General features: G+C 39.9%; 1 protein-coding gene across 5 annotated transcripts in view; it reads right to left on the reverse strand.

The window, feature by feature from the left end:
- Positions 1-5,975: 5,975 nt before the first annotated feature.
- The window catches only part of kcnn1b (potassium intermediate/small conductance calcium-activated channel, subfamily N, member 1b), a 100,100-nt gene continuing 87,321 nt past the window's right edge, over positions 5,976-18,754 (reverse strand). For 2 of the 5 annotated variants that reach the window (XM_005166885.6, XM_068223006.2), the window contains 2 exons: positions 14,642-14,711; positions 5,976-11,239 (listed from right to left, as the gene is read on the reverse strand). In XM_005166885.6, the coding sequence (XP_005166942.1) occupies positions 10,940-11,239; positions 14,642-14,711 (370 nt within the window). In that variant the 3' untranslated portion in view covers positions 5,976-10,939. 5 annotated transcript variants of the gene reach the window in all.

Consider the following 18,754-nt stretch of genomic DNA (forward strand, 5'->3'; position numbering starts at 1 on the left):
TATAAGTATATCTGGATATGGGCATGTAAACGTGTTCAGGTCAGGACTCTTATTAAACGTGTGAAATTTAAGGCAGATCGGATAATGCATGCCTGAGTTATAACGACTTCCTGTTTTGTGGCGAATCGTCAAAGTTTGAGAGGCCGCCACGGACACGCCCATCGACGAAAACTCTAAAGCTTCGCAATTTAACATCGCCAAGGCCTTTAGATGACAAAACCCAATTTTGGTGTCGATCGGATAAAATCCCTAGGAGGAGTTCGTTAAAATACAACGCCTGAAAATGGCAAAATCGCCACTTTTTCGCTGCAGGAAGTACAAAATATCCGACTTCCTGTTGGGTTTGAGATATGGCTCCAAGAGACTTTTTCGTATGTTTTGGCATGTTTGAGGTGTGTGCCAATTTTCGTGCATGTGCGTGATTCGTGGATCGGGGGCTCGTCCGTTTAATTTTTCTAGGTGGCGCTGTCGAGTCATTTTGCCACGCCCACTTCCGAAGCCCATAATAAACGTAAATTTTCACCACTTCTGAGGCGTGTGCAAAGTTGCGTGAGTTTTCGGGCATGTTTAGCCCCTCAAAACCACGATTCATTCCGGACGAGAATAATAATAATAATAATAATAATTAAAGCTGCAAGCAGCGATGATAGGGACCTCGCACCCGGGCTCACCGCCGCCCAGTGGCCTCAGGATGACAGAAATTAGTGAACAATAATATCTTAAGCCGATATATATAAAAAACCTGAGAAAATCACAGATTTATGCCAAACTTCCTCCTGTCAGTAGGTGGCGCTAGGACTATGACTCAATATTGCAATGTAGATTTCTTCAGGAGATAAATTTAATCAACCATGTGAAGTTTCAAGCTGATCGGACATTTTGTGGTTAAGTTATAAGGACTTCCTGTTTCATGGCGAAGCGTTGAGGTTTGTCATGCCACCACGGACACGCCCCTCTGCAAAAACTCTAGATCTTCACAATATATCATCGCTAGAGCTTTCAAATAACACAACTCAAATTTGGTGCTGATACGAAAAAATTTGTGGGAGGAGTTTATTACTCTGTAAATCATGTCGTTTCCTGTGGCCAGCAGGTGGCGCTATAACTGTATCTGGATATCGGCATGTAAACGTGTTCTGGTCTAGACTCTTATTAAACATGTGAATTTTGAGGCAGATCGGATAATGCATGCCTGAGTTATAATGACTTCCGGTTTTGTGGCGAATCGTCAAAGTTTGCGAGGCCGCCACGGACACGTCTATTGGCAAAACCTCTAAAGCTTCGCGATTTAACATCGCCAAGGCCTTTAGATGACAAAACCCAATTTTGGTGTCAATAGGATAAAATCCCTAGGAGGAGTTCGTTAAGATACAAAGCCTGGAAATGGCAAAAATGCCACTTATTTGCCGCAGGAAGTTAAAAATATCCGACTTCCTGTTGGATTTGAGATATGGCTTCAAGAGACTTTTTTGTATGTTTTGGCGTGTTTGAGGTGTGTGCCAATTTTCATGCATGTGCGTGATTCATAGATCAGGGGCTCGTCCGTTTAATTTTTCTAGGTGGCGCTGTCGAGTCATTTTGCCACGCCCACTTCAATATTGTTATGTGGATGTGTTCAGGGGAGGACTTTTATCAACCATATGAAGTTTCAGGCTAATCAGACTTTGTGTGGTTGAGTTATGAGGACTTCCTGTTCCATGGCGAAGCGTTGAGGTTTGTCATGCCGCCACGGACACGCCCCTCTGCGAAAACTCTAGATCTTCACAATATATCATCGCTAGAGCTTTCAGATAACACAACCCAAATTTGGTGCTGATACGAAAAAATTTGTGGGAGGAGTTTGTTACGATGTAAAACATGTCATTTCCTGTGGCCAGCAGGTGGCGCTATAACTATATCTGGATATCGGCATGTAAACGTGTTTAGGTCAGGACTCTTATCAAACGTGTGATTTTTGAGGCAGATCGGATAATGCATGGCTGAGTTATAATGACTTCCTGTCTCGTGGCGAATCGTCAAAGTTTGCGAGGCCGCCACGGACACGCCCATCGACGAAAACTCTAAAGCTTCGCAATTTAACATCGCCAAGGCCTTTAGATGACAAAACCCAATTTTGGTGTCGATCGGATAAAATCCCTAGGAGGAGTTCGTTAAAATACAACGCCTGGAAATGGCAAAAACGCCACTTTTTCGCTGCAGGAAGTCAAAAATATCCAACTTCCTGTTGGGTTTGAGATATGGCTCCAAGAGACTTTTTCGTATGTTTTGGCATGTTTGAGGTGTGTGCCAATTTTCGTGCACGTGCGTGATTCGTGGATCGGGGGCTCGTCCGTTTAATTTTTCTAGGTGGCGCTGTCGAGTCATTTTGCCACGCCCACTTCCGAAGCCCATAAAAAACGTAAATTTTCGCCACTTCTGAGGCATGTGCAAAGTTGCGTGAGTTTTCGGGCATGTTTAGCCCCTCAAAAACGCGATTCATTGGAGAGAAGAATAATAATAATAATAAACGGAGCAATTCCAATAGGGCCTTGCACCGTTCGGTGCTCGGTCCCTAATAAACGGAGCAATTCCAATAGGGCCTTGCACCGTTCGGTGCTCGGTCCCTAATAATAAACGGAGCAATTCCAATAGGGCCTACGCACCGTTTCGGTGCTCGGTCCCTAATTAAAGCTGCAAGCAGCGATGATAGGGACCTCGCACCCGGGCTCACCGCCGCCCAGTGACCTTACGATGACAGAGAACAGCGAACAATAATAATTTAAGCCAATATATAAAAAAAGATCTAAGAAAATCACAGATTTATGCCAAACTTCCTCCTGTCAGCAGGTGGCGCTATAACTGTGACTTAAGATTGGCATGTAGATGTCTTCCAGAGAAGAATCTTATCAACCATGTGAAGTTTCAGGCACATGGGACATTGTGTGGCTGAGTTATAAGCCAAACTACCTTCTGCCAGCAGGTGGCGTTATGACTGACTCAATATTGTTATGTGGATGTGTTCAGGAGCGGACTTTTATCAACCATGTGAAGTTTCAGGCAGATCAGAGATTGTGTGGAGATTGTGTTTTAAGACAAACTACATTCTGCCAGCAGGTGGCGCTATGAAAGACTCAATATTATTATGTAGATGTGTTTAGGAGAGGACTTTCATCAACCATGTGACATTTTAGGCAGATCTGACATTGTGTGGCCGAGTTACAAGCCAAAATTTCTTCTGCCAGAAGGTGGCGCTATGACTGACTCAATATTGTTATGTGGATGTGTTCAGGAGAGGACTTTTATCAATCATGTGAAGTTTCAGGCAGATCAGACATTGTGTGGTTGAGTTATAAGAAATTCCTGTTCCATGGCGAAGCGTTGAGGTTTGTCATGCCACCACGGACACGCCCCTCTGCAAAAACTCTAGATCTTCACAATATATCATCGCTAGAGCTTTCAGATGACACCACTCTATTTTGGTGCTGATACGGGAAAGTTTGTGGAAGGAGTTTGTTACAGTGTCAAACATGTCATTTCCTGTGGCCAGCAGGTGGCGCTATAACTGTAACTAGATATCGGCACGTAAACCTGATCAGGTCAGGACTGTTATTAAATGTGTGAATTTTGAGGCAGATCGAATATTGCATGCCAGAGTTATAAAGACTTCCTGTTTTGTGGCAAATCATCAAAGTTTGCGAGGCCGCCACGGATACGCCCATCGATGAAAACTCTAAAGCTTCGCAATTTAACATCACCAAGGCTTTAAGATGACAAAACCCAATTTTGGTAATTATCAGATAAAATCCCTAGGAGGAGTTTGTTAAAATACAACGGCTGAAAATGGCAAAAGCGCCACTTTTTCGCCACAGGAAGTTAAAAATATCCGACTTCCTGTTGGGTTTGAGATATGGCTCCAAGAGACTTTTTCGTATGTTTTGCCATGTTTGAGGTGTGTGCCAATTTTTGTGCATGTGCGTGATTCATAGATCGGGGGCTCGTCCGTTTAATTTTTCTAGGTGGCGCTGTCTAGTCATTTTGCCACGCCCACTTCAATATTGTTATGTGGATGTGTTCAAGAGATGACGTTTATCAACCTTGTGAAGTTTCAGGCAGATCGGACATTGTGTGGTTGTGTTATAAGGACTTCCTGTTCCATGGCGAAGCGTTGAGGTTTGTCATGGCGCCACGGACACGCCCTTCTGCGAAAACTCTAGATCTTCACAATATAACATCGCTAGAGCTTTCAGATAACATCACTCAATTTTAGTGTTGATACGATCAAATTTGTGGGAGGAGTTTATAACTCCGTAAATCATGTCATTTCCTGTGGCCAGCAGGTGGCGCTGTAACTGTATCTAGATAGTGGCATGTAAACGTGTTCAGGTCAGGACTCTTATCAAGCGTGTGAATTTTGAGGCAGATCTGATAATGCATGCCTGAGTTATAACTACTTCCTCTTTTGTGGCGAATCGCCAAAGTTTGCGAGGCCCCCACGGACACGCCCATCGACGAAAACTCTAAAGCTTCGCAATTTAACATCGCCAAGGCCTTTAGATGACAAAACCCAATTTTGGTGTCGATCGGATAAAATCCCTAGGAGGAGTTCGTTAAAATACAACGCCTGGAAATGGCAAAAACGCCACTTTTTCGCCGCAGGAAGTTAAAAATATCCGACTTCCTGTTGGGTTTGAGATATGGCTCCAAGAGACTTTTTCGTATGTTTTGGCATGTTTGAGGTGTGTGCCAATTTTCGTGCATGTGCGTGATTCGTGGATCGGGGGCTCGTCCGTTTAATTTTTCTAGGTGGCGCTGTCGAGTCATTTTGCCACGCCCACTTCCGAAGCCCATAACAAACGTAAATTTTCGCCACTTCTGAGGCGTGTGCAAAGTTGCGTGAGTTTTCGGGCATGTTTAGCCCCTCAAAACCGCGATTCATTCCGCGGAAGAAGAAGAATAATAAGAAACGGAGCAATTCCAATAGGGCCTTGCACCGTTCGGTGCTCGGTCCCTAAAAATAAGCACTTTTCCGACGGTCCCTTACTGAGGTGCACTCAGCGCGAGCTCTTCCGGCTAAACGCAGATTGCGAGGGCTTAAACGGAGCAGTCGTTGTAATGTCGAGTGAAAAAAAAAGAAAAAGACAGCTGTGAAACATAACCAGCTTTGTCTTTTTGTAGGAAACACACTTTAGATCTTTTTAGGGTAAGAGGTTTTTGAGTTATTGCTGTGTACCACTGAATGTGTCAGGAATATCGAAAACAAAACCAACTTAACTGCGCTCATTTCTGGCGCCCCCCTGGACGTACATCGCCCTTAGCATTTGCCTATACTGCCTATGCCATGGGCCGGCCATGCACAGACCACAGGTTGAGTGCCCCTGCTGGCCAAACTAACACCACTTCCAACAGCAACCTTATTTTCCCATGTGTTCTCCCATCCAAGTACTGACCAGGCTCAAGCGAGTCACACACCAGATGCACCACTCGGCGCTGCGACACGGCGCGCACATGACAGTTGAATGTTTAGCACACCAGACACGCACATTTGTGTGTTAAGTTTTATTGAAATTATTCAGATGGCACTCTGTGGTGTGGCAGAAATATGAACAGTGTCCTGAGTCGTGGATGGGCGCCGCGGACAGCCGCCAATTTGTGGCGACGTTGTGTGTACCTTGATAGAAACCTATGTTTAGGATTCTAAAATGCATGGCGCTGCGTGGCGCGTTGTCGAGCAGCGCTTCTGGTGTGCGACCCCCTTCAGCCCTTAGCTTCAGTGAGTAACTAGTCTTGGACCACAGGTTGATACGGCTGTTGCCAATTAATGACAGTTGTCATAACCATGCATAAAACTCTTGGCGCCATGTCAGGATTAAAAAGTGTCATAACAGTGTCATGAACCCCCCTTCAAGTGAAGCGTTACCAAGAATATTTAAAAGTACAACATAAGATAAACAAGTTTGACAAAGGCAAGGCTAATAAAACGCAATATGACTACACAGTGGATTTGTTCATTTATTTTTCTTTTATATTGGAGCCCAGCATTGTAATGTAAATCCGCTACAGCTTGGTCAACAAGGCCAAAGACACACAGTAAAGGCAGTTTGCTGTTTTTCAAACCCGTAATGACAATCGCATCGTTTCCATTCTTAAACTATAGAACTGGGGACCAAATTGTTTAATTCAGTTGAGTGGTAATGATATCCAAGTGTGGGATTCATGACTTGTTGTTGATTTTTACATTTTGTTTAGGTGACATTTCTGTTTAATTCAGTCTTTGTTTAAGGAATGCATGTTTCCAACTATGCTGCCACTCTGCGGTAACATTTCACATATCCTCTACAAGCTATAAAAATCTAGGTAAATAATAAAAAAGGAATCTCTGTAAAAAAAAATGAGAAAAGAAAAGAAAGGAAAAATTAAGAGAAAACCATCCTGTAGGTTAGCTCCATCTTCATTTGCATTGAAACGTGCAGGGGGGTGGTGAGGTGTACAGTGTTTTTCCTTTACATCACATCCACAGGCAGATTTCTTGAGCTAAAAGAGTTCGAAGGACTTCTGGAAGTTTGGCCATGAATGTTGATTGGCCTCAGTTTATGTGGTTTCAGGTTGAAAATAAAAATGGGTTTATTTTTCCTAGGAAGAACTTATTTTGCTAGCCTCTGAATGCTTTGACATCAGTGAAGCATTTAGCAGATAAACATGTTAAAAGGGATTACTCAGCAAAATCTGCATTTGATTAATGTTTTGCTTTTCTTAATGTTCATTCATTAATTTTTCTTCAACTTACTCTATTTCACAGGTCGCCACAGGGGAATGTACTGCCAACTATTCCAGCATATGTTTCAAGCAGCGGATGCCCTTTCTGCCGTAACCCAGTACTGGGAAACACCCCTCCCCCTCCCACACACACACATACAGTATAAACAATTTAGCTTACCCAATTCACCTATAGCGCTTGTCTTGAGATTGTTCGGGGAAACCCACGCAAACAAGGAGAGAAAATGCAATCTTCACACAGAAATACCCAACCCAGACTCATTCTGCTTATGTACCCCTATATACATTTCTGGAGAGAGCAAAACATGTCACAGGAGTTACGTTTTTTGCTGTTTTTGTTTTCGCAAATCCACCAGAGACCACTGTGTACACTTTTCAGATCTCAAATTCGTACCTGCTGTTCTCATATAAATCCACCAGATGCCGCTGTCGACCGACTAGTCCTCCCTACCTCCGCCTTCCCTAAACCCAACCAATAGTGTTTTAAAAAGACGCTTAGTGTTTAGTATAGTGCTTGACCCACCTACCCCCTTCCCTCACAACCGCAGTGTTTTAAGAAACAATTCAGAAAAAGGAAAGTTCCCTGATTTTCCCACATTTTCAGATTTTACCACAACCTCACCCTGTTATGTACTTATTTTAATTTTTAGCTTTGTATTTGTCTTACCCGCTTTCTGGAACCGTTCTATGCCAGACTCAAACCCTGTTGTCACGGTCAACTCTGCTCTGCATCTCAAGTCCGTCAACATACATGTCAAGCTACCGGACAAACTGGTAACAGTGGGAAAGCCGTCTATACAGAGGTAAGCGGTCAGCTGGTAAGAGAGAAATGAAACGGCATCATACCGCATCGTAGATAAAAAAGCAATCATACGTAGCTCTGGCTACAAAATTCATGATCTCCAGAAATGTATATAGGGCTATGTTTTCAGAATGAGCCTATGTTGGAAATACCAACTGGCCCAGCCAGGACTCAAACCAGCAACCTTCTTGCTGTGAAGTGACAGTCCTAACCACCGAGCAACCGCACTGCCTGCATTTCTTACTATCTGAATAAATTTAGCCTCTAGTCTTCCAAAAGCCCTTCCTTGGTTCTTATGAGCTCAATAATTTAATGACAAATCTATCCAACAGAATATAATACCAGCATAGTATTTACTGAACGCTGCACAGCAAATACTGCATACCTTTTACTTGTTATTATCCAAATCTCTAAACTTGACTTGCATTATTGTTGTCATAAAAACAAATCCTTTCCAACTTGGATTTTGGCAAACTTTTAACCCTCTGGTTTGTCCGTACTTACTGACAGACTAACAGGTGCCATATTAATCAATATAACAAACTGTATTTGTTGCTTTATTTGATATTTTGAATTTGGAGGGGATGTCAGTGCTAGATGATATTAGAAATACTGGAAAGAAATTGATATTATTATCAGTGGTTTAATAAAGGCGTTTAAAAAAACATCTTTTAAGGTGCAAACACTACATTTAGACATATGGATTTCTACATTTTCAATTTAATTCCAATGCCGGTCATTACAAGTGTGAATAATGTTAAGATCATTTAGCCATTTCTAGGCCCACCCGGAATCTGTGTGCGCAGTATTCCGCAGATTTTCTGCAGATTTTTAGCCCATCATTAATTCTGTTTATTTACTTAAGTAAATGTGTGTAAATCTGTATTTATTCAGTTGTTTTTTTTATTATTATTAATTTCAGTGATATTATTGACTAATGTGAAAATGTTCATCTGATTTATGTACAATGCAGTTTGTACAGTAATATTTTCTGTCTTTTACTAGATATATTATATGACAAACTTGCTTTATTTACCAAACAAAGTGAATCTAATTGGATTTGCAGTTTAAATATTAAATAAAAGTTAAAAAGATATTATTTTTTTATTTTATATATTAAGGTTTTAGTGATGATACTCCCAAAATAATTCCGCAGAAATCAGCAGACTTTTACCAAAATTCTCTGCAGAAATAGCAAAAAACGTCCGCAGATTCCATCTGGCCCTAGCCATTTCACATAATGATCATGTTTTCTTTTACATTTATACACTACCTGACAAAAGTCTTATAGCCTATTCAAGTTTTAGGAACAACAAATAATAACTTGACTTCTAGATGATCATTTGGTATTGATCATTTGGTATCAGAAGTGACATATGAAATTCAAAGGCCTCTAGATTATCTCAGCAGGGACTCAAATAACTGATTAATAAAGTCATCTGGAATGGCAAAGAAGCGTTCTTGCAGGACTCCCAGAGTTCATTAAGATTCTTTGGATTTGTCTTCAATGCCTCATCCATCATACCCCAGACATGCTCAATAATGTTCATATCTGGGTACTGGGCTGGCCGAACCTGGAGCACCATGAACTTCTTTGCTTTTAGAACTTTTAATGTGGAGGCTGAAGTAAGAGAAGGAGCGCTATCCTGCTGAATAATTTGCTCTCTCCTGTGGTTTGTAACGTAATGGGCAGCACAAATGTCTTGATACCCCATCCACTCTGCAGACCTCCCGTACACCCTCATACTGAATGTAACCCCGAATCATGATTCACCAAACTTGACTGATTTCTGTAAGAATCCTGAGTCCATGCAGGTTTAATAGGTCTTCTGCTGTATTTGTGATGATTGGGATGCAGTTCAACAGATGATTCATCGAAAAAATCTACCTTTTGCCACTTTTACAAATGATCAACTAGAAGTCAAGTTATTATTTGCTGCTCTTACAACATCAATTTTGGGATCAACGACAAGAGTTTTGTCAGTTAGTGTGTATAAAAGGTATGATTCACCCAAAGAAATTAAATTCTGTCATCATTTACTCACCCTTTACTTGTTGCATTCCATATTTGTGGCACTTAAAGGGATAGTTCACCCACAAATTAAACTCACCCTTTACTATATGCAAATCACTTTGAGTTTCTTTATTCTCTTAAACAGAAGAAGATAGATTTACTGCAAACCTGTTTCCACTACCTTCCATTTGTTTTTTCAATTCATTTGAATATTTTTAAGCTTTTTTAAGATATCTTAACATAAGAAAGAAACTCAAACTGATTTGCAACAAGGGTGAGTTTTAATTTATGTGTGAACTACCCCTTTAAGTGCCACATTCATTCCTTCATTCATTTTCTTTTTGGCTTAGTCCCTTTAGTAATCTTGGGTCGCCATAGCAGAATGAACCGCCAACTTATCCAGCTTATGTTTTACACAGCAGATACCCTTCCAGCTGCAACCCAGCACTGGGAAACACCCATACACTCTCATTCTCACTCACACACTACGAACAATTTAGTTAATTCAATTCACCTATACTGCATGCCTTGTTCGACTTGTGGGGGAAAGCGGAGCACCCAGAGTAAGCCAACGCCAACACTGCGAAAACATGCAAACTCCACACAGAAATGCCAACTGACCCAGCCGAGGCTCGGACCAGTGACCTTCTTGCAGTGAGGCGAGAGCGCTACACACTGTGCCACCACATGGCCCTAAGTGCCACAAACATCTACAATAAAAAAATGGACCGAACATAACCAGAGGGTTAATTCAGTTGTGCTTAAACTATTCCAATTAGCTGACTGATCCAAAAACTGATGTTAAAAATCTAGCCTGACATTAAGTTGAAAAGGGAAGCTTAAGTTGAGTGCATTCCATTGTGGGATATGATTGAACTCTGGCAAATGTAGTAGGGCATTTTATTTATAGAACTGTTTGGAATACAAATAGATCCCGCAGCAGCAATAAGTAATATGCTAGTATGCTGTTTCAAACAGCAAATTTTTCAGGTGACCTCTTACATTTTTCCTTTCTTCTCAGTTGTCGGTATTTTCATGGGGTTTTAGCTCCATTTCATGCTATGCTTCGAAACTAGATCTCTCTTTATAAAATCCATTCCACCCCCTGCAGTCAGAATACAGTCCATACTATACAAGGGCTTTACAAAAAAGCTAACTTTAAACAGCCATACAATGGCTAAACATAAACCATATCTCTACCATGATGTGTTAATTCGTTACATTTTATTCCAGTGTAGTGTGTTGAAAGGAATCATTCTTGGTTTAACGTTTTAGTACTAAAAGTATATTTAGCAGTGTTAGTTGATGACAGAGGTGTGTGGGAGTGTGTGTGTAGGTTTCGAGTATGGTTTCAAGAGTGTGAGAGCGTGCTAGCCGCTATCGGAGGACGTGTGTGGTGCGGTAGAGGGTGATCTCCGTCGGTGCACGGAGGACGCCCAGGAGCGTTCGGAGGTCTGCGAGGAGGGTCTCGTGAGGGTGAATCCGCGCTGGGTCAGCCCGTCCAGCAGGTGGTGCTGTTGCTGCTGTATGGCTTGTGAGAGCAGGCCAGGCAGAGCCTGCAGACTGCTGTTTATGGAGTCCAGTTTTGTTTCGAGGTGACCGATTCGCTTTTCCAGCTCCTCGCTGCGCTCCTGCAGTTCTGATACCAGGTCGTACATCACATTCTGTGTCTGAGGGAGTGATGAACACAAAAAGTAATACATGTGAAAACATGGCAATAAATATAACTGCACTTATAATACAGTAGACCTATTGGTCTGCTGATAAGTCAACCAAAAAACAATCAAAGGTATGCATGGTTCCTGATTACAAAGGTAAAAGTGGAAGATTATTAAGAATCTAAAGAGCAAATGTTATTTTAAAGTCTGTGTGAACAAAGTTTCTGAGACTTTTATTCTTAGTTTGTTTGATGTACTTCCAACTAGTGACGGCTGCTTTCGAAGAACTACATCGAAACCTTTACGAATATTTGTTTAGAAATCAGTGGTTTTGGGGCACATATGAAATTGGCAATATTACGTGATTTCAGTAAACAGGGCTTCATTATGAACTATATGCACAGCTTGTGTTTTTCAGGCAATGATGAACTTCCGGTGAAAGCTTAATGTGACTATTTTTAATTTCATAAGGTTCCTTTTACAGCGTTGATGTTGTAATGTAATTACAATTCATTCAGTTAAATAGGCGTAAACATTCATTTTTGCTGTTAAAGTGGAAAAAGAGACAAAAGACCTTTTAAATGCAGGTGCCATCATTCACTGCAGGCTTGTGCAGAAAATTCTGGGGTAAAATAATTATCCATATTTTAAAGACATGGCGCTGAAAAATATAATTGAATGCAGTGGTTCTTGTTTGGTCTGAGACCCACTTTATATCGTATCTAAGCCAGGCAGCGAAGATCGCTGGTTTTTAAAGAAATCAGATCTTAAACGTAGCAATTTTGTATGGGATGACAATTTACCGGAAGCCCTGGGGCTGGCTGACTGAAATTAAAAGTCTGTGTGCAAATATCCTATTGCTTCATAAGTGTTTTGAAATGCTTTGAAAATTTGATGGTTCTGTGTAGTACCATAACATCCACATGAATCACATGACTTCATTCAGATCGCTCCACAATGGTAAATCACTAAAATAGTTTTTAGTTTTTACATGATCTTGGATCAGTTTTATGAGTCTGTAGACGTTTTAATAAGACATCAGTAAAAAAGTCTCCTGTTGACCTTTTTAGCAGAGCCCACCACCACAGAATAAATAATATACAAGCCTTGAAAACATATTGAAGAGTGCATAATATGCAGACACTTAATATTTAATATTAGATTATAGGCTAAGTGCATTTATAGGTTAAACTTTCAATTACAATTTTGCAATATGCTTCAATACCTATAGCCTCTTTTTTTGTCTATTCTTTCCCTCTCTCTAATGTTTACTGTCTTATCTCAGTAAAGCTTTATTCGCGACTATTCATTTCAACAGAGAGTCAGCGACTTCTGGCGACCTCCGACTAAGCGAGCGATTGCGACCATAGGCGACCAGGTGGGCGTGTTCAACTTTATGCAAATGAAGAGTGACTTTCTTGAGCGACAGCCAATAGGAGCACGAGTAGAGCTCACGTGATCCTCTCTCTGCTCGCTCAGAGGCCGGTTGTATCCATGCTGTATATACTGTATACCTACACAGACCTGCGTTTGCAGCACCCAGAGCTTAAAGGCATAAAGGCTTAAAGGCTTAAAGGTGAAAACTACTAAAAATATTATACATTTTAAAAAGTTATAGATGTTTTGTTTCGTTTACATTGCTTTGATCAACAGGTATCTTAAGCATGTTGTGTTTTGAACACTTCAAAACAGTAGATAACTTTTGCGGACAATTGGTGCAATTGTTTAGAAGCTTTTTGAAAAGCTTAGTTTCTCCCATCACTACTTTAATCTGAAACAGAATATTAAGAAGAGGCAGAGCTTTATTTTAGCACATCATTCCCTTGTAGCAAACTAGTAGTAAGTGAGACATGGTTAAGAATATTGTGGCTGAAGCTGTCAAACTGACGTCAACCAAGAAGGACCGCCACTCTAAATACGGAACGAAAATAATCAGACTTTGATTGAAGACTTAAGCAGGTCGCACACCAGAAGTGCCGCTTGGCGCCGCAACACGATGCGCACATGACAGTTTAAAGTATTGCACACCAGACACACACATTCGCATGATATTTACATGAAACTAATCAGATGGCGCTCTGTGGTGCTGCTGAAAAATGAAATGCGTCCTGAGTCGTGGCCGAGCGCCGCCGACAGCTGCTGACTTGTGGCGCCGGTGTGTACCCTGATAGAAACCTATGTTTAGAATTCTAAAATGCATGGCGCTGCGCTGCGTTGCGCGCCGCCGAGCGGCACTTCTGGTGTGCGACCTGCTTTAGGCGACGCGGTGGCGCAGTGGGTAGCACATTCACCTCACAGCAAGAAAGTCTCTGGTTTGAGCCTAAGCTGGGTCAGTTGGCATTTCTGTGTGGAGTTTGCATGTTCTCCCCCTGTTTACGTGGGTTTCCTCCAGGTGCTTCAGTTTCACCCACGAGTCCAAAGACGTGGTAGAGGTAAATTGGGTATGCTAAAATTTACCTTAGTGTATGTGTGTGTGTGTATAGATGTTTCCCAGCGATGGGTTGCGGCTGAAAGGGCATACGCTGCGTAAAACATATGCTGGATAAGTTGGCGGTTCATTCCACTGTGGCGACCCCAGATCAATATTGAATGATTGAAAACTTTTTTCAGTGGATTAATTTGCACGGATTCACCAAAAGAATGCAAAATAAAAATAAAAAGTTTTGATTTCACACGGATTTATATTACATATTTAGCTTTCAATGTCCTGTTGTGTATGTGTATTGCTGTTTGAGATACGAGAATACTTTTGTGTGAAAATAAACCAAAAGAACGACTTTATTTAAGATTTTCTTCTTTTTCCTCAGTGTCAGTATATTGCGCACGTTCATGAGAGTTGTGCACTAATGCCATTATCTGTGTATTGGAATGCTCGGGTAAGATTATGTAAAATTATCCTTCTATTCTGTTTTAATTTCACTTTTTACTAAGCTAAATATTCGATTAAAGTGTTCCCTCTTACTGAGAGATAGGGTAGTTCACCCAAAGATGAAAAATCTGTTTCACTCCCACTTTTGCTTTTTTCAAAACACAAAAGAAGATCATTTGAAGAAAAATGGAAAACTATAACCACAGAAAACACTTCCATAGTGTTTGTTTTTCCTACTATGAAAGTCAATGGTTACAGGTTTTAGTTTTCTTCCAAATATTGTCATTAGTGTTTAAGAAAGAAACTTATAAAGGCTTATAACCACTTGAGAATGAGTAAATAATGAGTACATTTTCATTTCTGGGCAAAGAATGCTGAATTGGTCACACTGCTTCAAATGTGTGAAACGCACAGCATAAACCCGACAGATGTACATTGATGGCCTGGTGTGTCAAGATTCTTACAGTATATGACTCTGCTACAACAAAACATCCAGCATAACATCAGTAAAAAGTCAAACAAGTGATAAGAAACACTGTACGGACCTTTGCTAAGTCCACCAGCGTGTTTGCTTGGTCATTCAGTTTCCTTTGCTCCATCTTCACACTTCGAAGTCTAGGAAAACAAGAAGCCAGGGAGCAGGTGGACAGAGATGGGCCACGAGACACACATTCAGATGAGAGGCAGGAGAGTATAGAGGAGAAATTGCAGGGGGAGGTGATGAAGAGTCAATGATAGAGCAGGGACAATCGCAGGGAAAACAGGAAGAAACAGATTTTTAGAGAGAATTAGCCTGAAGTCTAGAGGTCTGAAGAGTCACATTATGATTTTTCTCCTATTAAATGATGTGCCCGCATGCAAACATTTACATTCCTGTTTGGTCCAGTCTGACATGCAAACTTATTCAGCCAGAGGAGATACAATACAAAAAAGAAAAAAAAACTAAAGCGGAGGCATCGTTTCAAAACTTCATAAAGCTTATGGATATGGGTTTTATCATTCTAGCTAAAAAGTGAAGAAACTGCTGCAGAACTTTTTAGATGGTGATTTGATGCTGGTAAAAACTCTCAACAAAAGTGTAATGGACAGTAATGAAATGCAGTTGGACAATTATGAAGTAATAAAAGCAAGAAATGCATTTATAATGGTTTGAAACCATAAAGCTGTTTCACAGTTAATGGCTCTTATGAAATATATATTTTAATTTGCAAGTGAATCTAAATACGTGTTGATTTTGTTCTGTTAGTTTGAGAAGTTTTATTCTGTGTAAATAGCTGTAGAAAAAAACTGAAAAAAAAAAACTAGAAACTTCAAGGATTTACAAGGTTTAAGTTTGAGTAAAATACTAATCATTATTCTAAAAAGATCTGATAACATTTCCTCCAATGTTTTATTTATTTTTCCCAGAAAATTCCACTAACCAATGTACATTTGTTGAGATTTTTTTGTAGAAAATAGTTATTTCACCAAATATTGATTTATTAACACTTAGAAAAAGTAACATTTTGACTGTGGAAGAAATGCCATCAGCAGAAAATAACACACACGCACACACACACGCACGCTCACACACGCACGCACACACACACACACACACACACACACACACACACACACACACACACACACACACACACACACACACACACACACACACACACACACAAATATATATATATATATATATATATATATATATATATATATATATATATATATATATATATATATATATATATATATATATATATTTCCTCTGATTTCAAACTAAATCGGGGTAATATATATATAAGGTATATACAGTGTTCAGCATAACTGAGTACAGCCCATTTTGAAAAATAATATTTTTATCAATTTCTCAGTGAATATAGGCAATGTATTTTAGTGCATTTAAACAAAACAGACTTATTAAATGGATATATTTATTAAAATAATATTTTAGTCACCAAACATATTTAGAAATTAAAAGATAATACAATTAAATTTAAGCAAATTATTGCAAAATTAAACATTACATTCTACAAAATTTCAAAAATGTTTTTTTTTTTTTATTTGTATTTAATATTTTTCTATATCATTATGGTCAGTTATTTTGTTATATAAGCTCCAGATTTGGCTTCAGTACAGACTAATCTAGCATACAGTGCATTTAGGAAGTATAGCGCTTCACTTTTTCCACATTTTTTATATTACAGCCTTATTCCAAAATGGATTTAATTAATTTATTTCCTCAAAATTCTACACAAAATACCCCATAATGACAATGTGAATGTTTGTTTTTAATTGTTGCAAATTTATTAAAAAAAAAAAAAAAAAATCACATTTAAACAAGTATTCACAGCTTTTGCTCAATACTTTATTGATGCCCCTTTGGCAGCATTTAAAGCCTCAAATCTTTTTGAATATGATGCCACAAGCTTAGCACACCTGTCTTTGGGAATGTTTGCCCATTCCTCTTTGCAGTACCTCTCAAAATCCATGAGGTTGGATAGGAAGTGACGGTGTGTACAGCCATTTTCAGATCTCTACAGAGATGTTCAATAGGATTTAGGTCTGGGCTCTGACTGAGCCACTCAAGGACATTCACTGAGTTGTTGTGAAAACACTCTATTGATATTTTAGCAGAGTGCTTTGGGTCATTCTCCAGCTGAGGTCAAGAGCACTCTGAAGCAGGTTTTCATTCAAGGATGTATCTGTACATTGCTGCATTCATCTTTATCCTGACTAGTCTTCCAGTTCCTGCTGCTGAAAAACATTCCCACAAATACTGCCCCCACCATGCTTCACTTTAGGGATGGTATTAGCTTGGTGATGAGCGTAACGCCTTGCATTCACTCCAAATGGTTAAATTTTTATTCTCATCAGACCAGAGAATTTTGTTTCTTATGGTCTGAGAGTTCTTCGGATGCTTTTTGGCAAATTCCAGGCAGGGAGTGGCTTCTGTCTGGTCACTCTAACATACAGGCCTGATTGGTGGATTGCTGCACAGATGGTTGTCCCTCTGTAAGGTTCTCCTCTATTCACAGAAGAACACTGGAGCACAGAAAGAGTAACCATTGGGTTGTTGATCACCACCCTGACCAAGGCCCTTCTCACCCGATCACTCAGCTTAAAGGCCGGAAAGTTCTAGAAAGAGTCCTGGTGGTTTCAAACATCTTCCACTTATGAACGATGGAGGCCACTGTGCTCACTGGCTTTCAGAGCAGCAGCCAATTTTCTGTAATCTTCCCCAGCCTTGTGCCTCGAGACAATCCTGTCACAGAGGTCTACAGACAATTCCTTTGTCTTCATGCTTGGTTTCTGCTTTGACATGCACTCTCAACCCTGGGACCTTGTATAGACAGGTGTATGTCTTTTCAAATCATGTCCAATCAACTGAATTTACCACAGATGAACTCCAAATAAACTGCTGAAACATCTCAAGAATGATCAGTGGAAACAGAATGCACCTAAGCTCAATTTAGAGCTTCACAGCGAATACTTACGTATATGTGATTTTTCAGATTTTTAAATTTGCAACAACTTCAAAAAATCTTTTTTTCACATTGTCATTATGGGGTAATGTGTGTAGAATGTTGAGGAAGAAAATTAATGTAGTCCATTTTGGAATGTGAAAAAACTAAAGTGCTATGAATACTAGTAATATACAGTTGAAAGTCTAAACAGAACTTCATCTCTGAAATCTAGACTTTACTTCTGTCAAGCTGCTTTGACACAATCTACATTGTAAAAAAGCACTATATAAACAAACATGAATTGAATTGAATATAATATTGTATGACTTTCTATTAAAATATGAATTTAAAAGATTGATTTGTGAGGGGTGTACTTATATATGCTGAGCACTGTATATATAGTTTATTCAATGTCACAGATTTGATTACCAGGACTGTCTAAATATTACACACAGAAAACCTGATAATCAAAAAAAGCATTTGAACATTTGAATGTTTTTGCAGCCAAACCGGCGTCATAAATGAACAGCTCTATTGTACCCATGAACAGTGCTAAATGTGCGAAAACACCTCAAACAGCACCTCTGCTGACATTAAACCTCAATAGGACATGGCTGAACACATTCATTATATTGTGTCAGACTGGAACTGGTGTAACGTGGAAACAGATGAACTGATAAAGACACAGAATGGAGCGGACACACGCTTTGTGCTCCATGGAAATGACAGATGAGCTAGCAGTGGTGCGTTAGCATTAACCTCATTTCGCTGCCTAGCTAATCAGAACGCTAACACCAGAAACTCTCTAGATACACAAAGTCAGGCTTGAAACATGAGCAAAACCCGGAAGGGAAAGATGGCGAGGAGTTTTGTGAGGAGAGTTTTTGTCTGATTTTAGTACAGTTTCTAGAGAAAATTCAATGATACTCACATGCAGAATAGAAAAAGAAGATGATGGCTTTCATGGCTTCTTCAAAAATACAGTGAATGTCTTCTCCAGATTTATCCAAGCAAGCAACCAAACCCAACAATACATTCGCTTCAATCTCTTCCCCTCCCAACATCAAGAAAGGCGAGTGTGAAAAACTCAAGCTTTATGGAAAATAAAGGGGTGGACGTTTGCGCTTTTTCACATGTGCTTGTGTTGTTTTAAAGATGAACTTCTCAATTTTGGGAAGGGCCAAAATTGGTCTGATTGTTTCT

The sequence above is a fragment of the Danio rerio genome, chromosome 8, assembly GCF_049306965.1.
Source record: "Danio rerio strain Tuebingen ecotype United States chromosome 8, GRCz12tu, whole genome shotgun sequence".
Taxonomy (NCBI): domain Eukaryota; kingdom Metazoa; phylum Chordata; class Actinopteri; order Cypriniformes; family Danionidae; genus Danio; species Danio rerio.